The sequence below is a fragment of the Rhinolophus ferrumequinum genome, chromosome 15 (genome assembly GCF_004115265.2).
Source record: "Rhinolophus ferrumequinum isolate MPI-CBG mRhiFer1 chromosome 15, mRhiFer1_v1.p, whole genome shotgun sequence".
NCBI classification, from domain to species: domain Eukaryota; kingdom Metazoa; phylum Chordata; class Mammalia; order Chiroptera; family Rhinolophidae; genus Rhinolophus; species Rhinolophus ferrumequinum.
In genome coordinates, this window is record NC_046298.1 from 9,439,922 (window position 1) to 9,448,591 (window position 8,670).

Here is an 8,670-nt window from a genome sequence, read left to right on the forward strand (position 1 = left end):
GTTTAAATATTCTCTCTGCCCCTTTCTTTCTCCCTTTTCCTTTTCAGACTCCCACAATGCATATGTTGATCCAGCTGATGGTGTCTCATGGGTCCCTTAGACTCTACTCACTATTTTCTAATATTTTCAAGTTTTCAAGGAAAACTGTTCTGTTCCTCACTCTTGGTAATTTCCATTGTCTCATCTTCAAGTTTGCTGATTCTTCTGCCTGCTCAAATCTGCCTTTGAATCCCTCTAGTTAATTTTTTCATTTCAGTTATTGTACTTTTCAGCTCCAGAATCTCTTTTTGGTTGCTTTTTACAGTTTGTTTTCTTTATTGATATTTCCATTTTCTTCCTACACAGTTTCCTTGATTTTCTCCACATCTTTAGTTTTTTGAGCATCTTTAAGACAGCTGTTTTAAAATCTTCTTCTAGTGTATCTGCCATCAGGTCTTTTTCAGGGACAGTTTGTGTTGACTTTTTCCCTTTGAATGGGCCACTTTACTGTTTCTTTGTATGTCTTTTGATTTTTTTTCATTGAAAACTGGACATTTGAATCTAAAGTGTAACTTAACACAATAAACCAGCTAGATCTAACAGACATGTACAAAACACTCTACCCAATAATAGCATACACATTCTTCTCAAGTGCACGTGGGACATCTTCCAGGATAGACAATATGTTAGACCACAAATTGGTCTCAATAGATTTTTAAAAAATAGATAATCATACAAAGTATCTTCTCTAACCACAACGAGACGAAGTTAAAAAATGAGCTATCAAGCCATGAAAAGACATGGAGGAAACCTAAATGCATATTGCTGAGTGAAAGAAGCCAGTCTGAAAACATATTGTGTGATTCCAACTATGTGACATTCAGGAAAAGGCAAAACTAAGGAGAGTGGTTGGAAGGAGTTGCGGGGAGAGAGGCATGAATAGGTGGAGCATAGGGCGGTTTAGTGGCAGTGAAACTGTTCTGTATGGTACTGTAAAAATGGACACATGACATTAAGCATTTGTCAAACCCATAGAATATACAATACAAAGAGAAACCCGAATGCAAACTATGGACTCTAGCTAATAACGTATCAGTATTGATTCATCAACTGTAATAAATATACCGCACTAAGAGTAGATGTTAATAATGGGGAACTGGAAACTGTACTTTCTAGGAAGATTTTCTGTAAACCTAAAATTGCTCTAAAAAATAGCCTATTACAAATAATATTCGTGTTTTAACTTTTTATTTTGGGCAGCTAAGTATCTACTCCATCTGAAATTTTCTGTAAAGAGAGAACTAGAAAGTCAACTGTTTTTCCCCAAATAGTCACACCTGGTAATTTCTGACAATCACTGACGGCTAAGTAGGTGGAACAGTAGGTCAGCTGAAGGTTTATGGCAGTGGTTTCCATTAGTGCTGTATCATTCCTAATGGTCATTCCCTTGCAATCTAGCAGCAGTATCAAGGTTATTTTAATATTTTTCTGGTCTTCTGTTTTTTTCTTAGAATCAAGTGTTCCCACATGCCAGGGGGAGCTGAGGCACTGGAAGACTGGTCACTACACTTTGATCCATGACAACAGCAAGTCTGAATTTGCCCTGGACTTACTTCTTTACTGTGGCTGTGAAGGTAAGAGGGAGGCAGAAAGCAGTGTTTCCTTAAGAGGGGCATCTGTCCTGGGTGCTCCTCTCCAACTGAACCAATTCAGAAGTATTTGCCATGGCCAGGGTCTCAGATCACAGGAGCTCAGTGTTGGAAGGGATCTTAGGGGTCATGAATTTCATTCTCCTAACTCAAAGGAGGATTTACATCTTTGACTATGAAATGGGAGATGGACCAAACCACAATTTCCCTCCAAGAACGCGAGCTTTTGTGTAATTGTCTTCCAAGTACATTTTACATGTAATTCTTCATTTTCAGTTCTTATTCAGTGTTGACTAAATGGTAAAATCAGGCTCATAGTGTTGGTTACTACTGAACTCCCAGACCCTTCAGTTTTAAACAGCATGGGGTCAGTGATTTAAGCACATGGTGTAACTCTTGCATTGAGAACTTTCTGAATGCTGTTTGTTTTTCCCTTGTAAGGCTGGGAGCCAGAATACGGTGGCTTTACTTCCTACATTGCCAAAGGTGAAGATGAAGAGGTAAGTTGCTTCTGATAGCACACTATCTTTTAAGTTCTTGAGGATGCTTTCATTCTTCAAAATCCCAATTTTTATAAGCTTCTACCAATGTCTTTAACTGACAACTCCATGTTGGTCTGCCTGACAGTGGTCTAATTTCTAGTAGAATGTACTTAGCATGGAATAAAGATGCTAAAGAATAATCACTAAACATTCTACCCTGAGGAATTCCAAATAAATTAAAAGCTACATAGTATATTCCCATTAATCTTTCAATGTAGTAAGAAATAAATGCATTAGGTAAAACCTTTCTGGATATGTATTGTAAAGGGGGTTGTTAGAAAACGTCTTGACAGCCAGAGCAATAGGTCTTCCCTAGTAAAGGATCTTTCGTGTCCCCTGTCCCTAATCTGAAGTACTTGATATGGAAGCCATCTGTTCAGAAGTGAATCATTGAAGAAAAGAGTTAAGAATAAGCTTCATGTTCTGATGCACTGTTGTATTTGCCTGTTTCAGCTGCTAACAGTGAATCCAGAAAACAATTCTTTGGCATTGGTCTACAGAGACAGAGAGACTCTTAAATTTGTCAAGCATATTAACCACAGAAGCCTAGAACAAAAGAAAACCTTCCCAAACAGAACAGGATTCTGGGCCTTTTCATTCGTCTATTATGAATGATAGGGCTGGGCAAAGCAGAAAAAAAGAGACCCTTCAGTACTGGAAAGTCTGGAAGAGCTAGTCTGGCATCGAGTGGAGAGGAGCTATAAGGTAATCTGTCTGGCAGTGTCCTTAAAACTGTGTGTGGTTGTCCTTTAACAGGACTCACGGGATTGTCCTTAATCTAGACCTCCAGCTTGGAGATACATACTTATCTCTTCATTGAAAAGTTTCTGTCTTTTTCTTTAATATTCAGTTCTTCGTTTTCCATATTGACTTCTTCGGTGATTTAAAAAAACAAAATTGTGGTAAAATATATATAAACCATTTTTAGTGTATGGTTCAGTGGCATTAAGTACATCCCTACACAGTTGTGCAGACTTCACCACCATCCACTTCCAGAACTTTTTCATCTTCGCAAACTGAAACTCTGTCCCCGTTAAGTAGTAACTCCCACTCCTTCCTCCAGCCAGCATCTTGCAACCACCATTCTATTATCTGTCTCTGAATTTGACTACTCATATTCCTTGTGTAAGTGCAATAGTACAATATTTGTCATTTTGTGACTGTCTTATTTCACTTAGCATAAAATCTTCAAGATTCATCCATGTTTCCAAATTTTTTTTTATACTCATAAATGACTGCATCACCTTCCTAATCACACTGGTTTAGAAAATGGCAGAACCTTACATCTTGTTCATGCTGAGCCCATTACACTTCTTTCCACTGCCTCTGGCTGTGACTCTCCCAGGACAGTGTGGACTTAGATGATGTATAATATTCTTCCCTTGGAAAAGGCCTAGCCTAAAACATCATGGCCTCCAGAGACTTCTGCCTAGTAAAGAAGATACTGCTTGAACCGTATATAATCTTTCCAGGTGCCCACTGCTTTTCATCCTGGAGTTATGGCTCCTGTGTAACGCAGTGGTTCTAGCCTGACATAGGGCTTTCGTCTTCCCAAATACTATAGGGTCAACTGTAAAACTGGTTGCCTTTTTTTTTCTTTGTTTTAAGAGACCACGTGCTAAAAGTCCTCATCAGAATGTCAAGAAGCTATCCCTTTTATTAATTCCTTTTTCCCTGAACTGTTCTGGGGGTTATGTAATAACTATTAGGTTAGTGCAAAAGTAATTGCTCTTTAAAAGAAATAATTGCAAAAAAAAAGAATAATTGCAAAAATAATTGCAAAATTCTTTTTGGACCGACCTAATGGTACCTATGTGTGTGGGTGTGGATGGGTGCGTCTTCAGTTGAAAGATGGTATTTTCATTTTATTCCAATACTGTCTCCCTGTTTCCCTTTTTACATTTATTATTAGCTATTGCCGTAGCTTTTATTTTGGGTTTTACTAATTAATAGGATAAACATTGGGCTTTTATCTCCTTTAATCTCCTAAAACTTTGAGTACTAACTATTTTCTAGAGTTTGCATTTAAATGAAGAAAATGAGTTTCACTTTCTTTTAGGTTGATGGTTTCATAAATGTTTTGATTTTGCACCCCAGTCAGCAGGAAATGTTTTAACATGTATGTCCATTACATGGATATTTACCTATGAATTTTACAGATGTACTAATATTCAGTATTGTTATGAAACAAACACTAATTTTTAAAGGATGAGATAAAAAGAAATACCTAGAATTAGTTCTGTTATTATCTCCCCACACCCACAGCATATTGGGCTATTTCACATGCCTACAGTTTTGGAGACCACACTTTTTTAAACATAGTGTAGTGACACTCAAGTGAGATTGCAACTACTTTGTTACTAATAGTTTAAATTTTAAATTTTAAGGCTTGTCTTTTAAGTTTCTGCAGACCAGAGGTCATCCCTATAATATTACTTTCATTCACTTATTTCTGATATGTTTTCATGGGCGGGGGGTCGGGGAGAGAGAGATTGAGGTTCTGGTTAACACCCTGTCAGAGGCCTAACCCCAGGAAGGCCCAAGGAAATGTGCTGGGCAGGTGAAACCGTCATGTGCCACGCTGGGGAAATAGTCTGAGAGTCGTGGCTTTAGGTGACATCTAAGGCCACCCAGCTTTGTCAGTTCTGCAGCGCTGGGCCTAAATCTTAGCACACTACACAGTGTTAAAATGTGTGCATTCGTTTCTCAACGTGTTTATGGTCCATCAGCAGAGCAGAATTTTCTCCACACTACAAAAAGGGATGGCAGTGTCCGAGGGGAGAGGATCCCTGAGAGCCCGACTCTGCTATTGCTGGCAGTTACATCATCTGCAGCAGCACCTCCTGGACTGTGAGCGACGGCGTGACTTGAGGTCACTTTCTGCACTAAGGATACCCAGTGATTGCAAAGCTGCTTTTCCTCAGAGAATAGCTTTATATGCATTGCAGATTAGATAAACAATATATGTTCATTGTGAAGAATTAAAACATGTAAAATTATAAAGTAACGGTCACCTGGAATCCCACCATCTTCGGACAACCACTGTGGTGCTTTGTAACACATCAATGTGGCTAGACTGAACTACATTTCCCAGCACTTCCTTCCGTATGCTTCCAGTTAGAATGAGCTACAGATTCTTATGCAGAATGTGGAGGGCCAAAATGAAGAGTAGCCATTTTATATCTCACATTCCTTTCCGCTTACCTACTGGCTCCCCTCGTTGGTGTCAGTCAGTCAGCAGCTGGGCCTATTCCTGTGAATCTCCCTTCAGCTTCTCTGATCAAGGGTCTCAGTTTCTGCAGGATGTCCACACCATCAAGGTCAGACCCGACGCACGAACCGACGCAGATTTAATATGTCCTCATGCGCTCCAGCTCCTGCCTGTCGGTTCCAGCTTGTTCTCGTTCTTCCCAACTTTACATCCTTCCCAGCTGCCTGTCCTATGGACCCCAAATTCCAGACTCAGACAGAGTGCCGCCTTACAGACACTACTTGGCACTTCCTCTGGATTGTGTAAAATCAGATCCCATAACAAATCCCCTCTATATGTTGTCCATGGTAGAAATAAAGAAAATTTTCATAAAGTTATTTTGAGAGCATATTAGCATTTCTGTTAAGAGGAGGAAAAATAAACTGTTTAAGGAATAACCCTGTAAATAATCTAACTTCAGTCCCTCATTTTAAAGATGTGTTAAATGAAACCTAGAAGAGAAAGAGGCTGTTAGGTTTTGAACCTGGCTTTTCTGCTGTTCACTGATTGCCTCCCAGACTCCACTCAATGTGGTGGTTTGTTTCCACAGAATACCAAAAAATATCAACGTTTGGGCTATCCCAGATCAGTATTTTTTCAACACGAAGTTTTATGGTTGCGGTAGCTCTTCAATCCATTATATACTTACCATTACTAAAACTGAGTGAGAAAACACAAACCCTGTTAAAAGGGTCCCATCACTGATAGAGTGACACCAGAGGCAGGCTCTCCAGCTTTCATGAACTGGCCATTCCTACAAAAACATGATTCCTTCTCTGACTGATGAAGAGTCAGTCCACATGGACAGTTCTGAAAACTACTTAGGAATTGTCCATGTGGCGCCATTTGGGGAAAAGCAGATTTCTGTACCATACAAATAAGAAGATAACTCAGGAGCTAGAGCATATAGTGTGGGCAGGGGCCAGATGGGAAAGAGGCAAAATGCAAAACACCAGGCTGCAATGGGTGTCATCTTGTACTTTCGTTTCAAAGTGAAATTGGAGATAATTTAGTTCTATCACAGGACTCTGCACTGGCAGATTTTTAACTGCTAATTATAAAATTTGAAACTTTAATAATGTTGAAAATCATTCTTGTAAAGCACTTCTAGGATTGCATAATAGTTATAAAGTTCCTAGTTCTTTGATTTCTGAAGCTACTGACAGGCTGACTGAGGACAGACAATCCCATGGAGCACAGCAGAAGCCTTTCTGTGCTGAAGGCATACGCTCGGCACCATGGGAAGGATAAAGCTGATTAGAATGCAGACCCTGTTCTCACTTAATAGGAGATTAAGATTTATGTAAACATAGAAAGTAATGAGGGTTAAGGAGTAGACACAGGCGAGGAAAGGTCTCCTAAGGAGAAAGCATTTCAGCTAAGCCTTGATGTATTTGGACAGGCAGACAGGGAAATAATAAAAACCATACTCTCTCTAAAATATTGAGTACCTGGTGGTGGTAACTTTTTAAAGGGGATGCTCAAAAAACGACTGGAAAGCTTCTTCCCAGATGTCAGAATCCTCAAGACCAATTTTTAAATGAAGGGTGAGTATTGTTCACTTAAAGCTTCAAAAAAATTCCGCAACGAAATAGAGCTTAAACTGTAGCTTCCAGAAGGCACTCAGATTCTATTAGGATAAAAAAATAGGATAACAAAATAGAGAAATAACTGATAACCAGTTTTTCTCATCCCTAAGCTGAACATGATGACTTCTAACAGGAGAAAAAGAGGTGATTGAATGTTTTATGAACATTTTCATCTCATCCAGTCTTTCCAAGCTTGGGAAGTTCAGAATAGCAGAAAGAGCCATGACTACTTGCTTTCAAACCTCCACACTGCAACTTATAAGCTGTGGGATGCTGTAGAAAATATTCCGCTTCGATGAGCTCAGAAATACTAATAACAAGAGGATCAAATTAATGTGAAAATAACCTATTGGTAACCTATAAATCAGGAGTACTTAAAAATAAATATCTTGCTGCAGGTCGACCCCTTCAAGCCTTGTGCACACAGATAATTTTTAGGAGTCAGAGGAAGTTTTCTGGCTGCAAAACAACAGAATGGCCTTTGATGAGATTATTCTGTTAAATGAAAAGTGCCATACAATTTAAAACCAACACCAACTAGGGATTTTAATCGCAAAAGGTATAGGTTAGACTATGGGTAACAGAAAGGACTCAACGGTGGGACTCGAGTTTTGCCAGAAGCTCTGTGATGACACGTAATGAATCCCTGCACTTCCGTTTCCTCACCTTTGAGGCAGATAAAGATTCTTTATGACTTCGGGGATTACTGAAAGTAACAGTATATGTGGATGTCTTTTGAGCTATAGGTTGAAAATGCAAAACAGACATTACAGGGAATAATCTCATTAAAATTAGCACTCCATAAAGCTCACATTTCATAAATAGAAGAGAAAATCCTAAATGGCCAAATGGAGGAAACGAGCAAAATTAATTTATAATACCTCACCGGCAAGGCCCCTCCCCCTCATCTTCACATGGATCCTATGAGATGTGAAAGCTGACTAATGTTTTAGTCAGTAAACCAGTCCTGCAATATACCTTAATGCAAAATTGTAACTCTTAAGGGGAAGGAGCTGCTAGCTTCTGACACAAACCCCAGCTTTCTCTTCCTTGTAGGCACACAGATAACATTTCCTGGTCTCCTTGCAGTAAGATGTGGCCATGTTGGCTACTGGAATGTGCGTGGAAATGACAGTGACATTGCCAGACTAGAGCCTTTAAAAGCTTTTCCTTTTCTGCTGGCTTCGATATAAAGAACTGCAAGGACTCAGGGCAACCCTTCTCAAATAGGGGACCCAGGGGAGAATTAAGCCCAATGCCATCATGTCTTCATTGTATGCAACGAATGTGAAAATGTCACCCAAATCATTTGCCTGAGGCTTATTTCTCTAGAGAATTCAGGTTGAGAAAGGCTGCCCTAGTGGATAACACAGCTACATGACTAAAGGAATCTGGGTCCCTGAATAACTATAGAGAAATCCTTACGTAAATGAGAAGTGGGTCATTAGGAATTTGAGGTCTGTTTGTTTCAGCAGTTAACATTACTCCAACTAACAGATCACACTGAACTGCCTCTCCTGTAGTACAAATTTGTTTACACCCACCTTTCAGTGATCAAAAAGAAGGCACACTAATACCCACTATTTTTTCTCTATGTAACAACATACAGTTTATGCAATTCTGTAATGGTAGGGATTTTAAAATCAGTCAGTACAAAGTGC

General features: G+C 39.3%; 1 protein-coding gene across 3 annotated transcripts in view; it reads left to right on the top strand.

Moving 5' to 3' along the window:
- The window catches only part of OGFOD1 (2-oxoglutarate and iron dependent oxygenase domain containing 1), a 31,323-nt gene that overhangs the window by 13,998 nt on the left and 8,655 nt on the right, over window positions 1-8,670 (top strand). For 2 of the 3 annotated variants that reach the window (XM_033127863.1, XM_033127864.1), the window contains 3 exons: window positions 1,491-1,613; window positions 2,070-2,128; window positions 2,624-3,368. In XM_033127863.1, the coding sequence (XP_032983754.1) occupies window positions 1,491-1,613; window positions 2,070-2,128; window positions 2,624-2,785 (344 nt within the window). In that variant the 3' untranslated portion in view covers window positions 2,786-3,368. Of the gene's footprint in view, window positions 1-1,490; window positions 1,614-2,069; window positions 2,129-2,623; window positions 3,369-8,670 lie in introns of those variants that run through there. The other variant, XR_004425125.1, reaches the window with a different exon arrangement.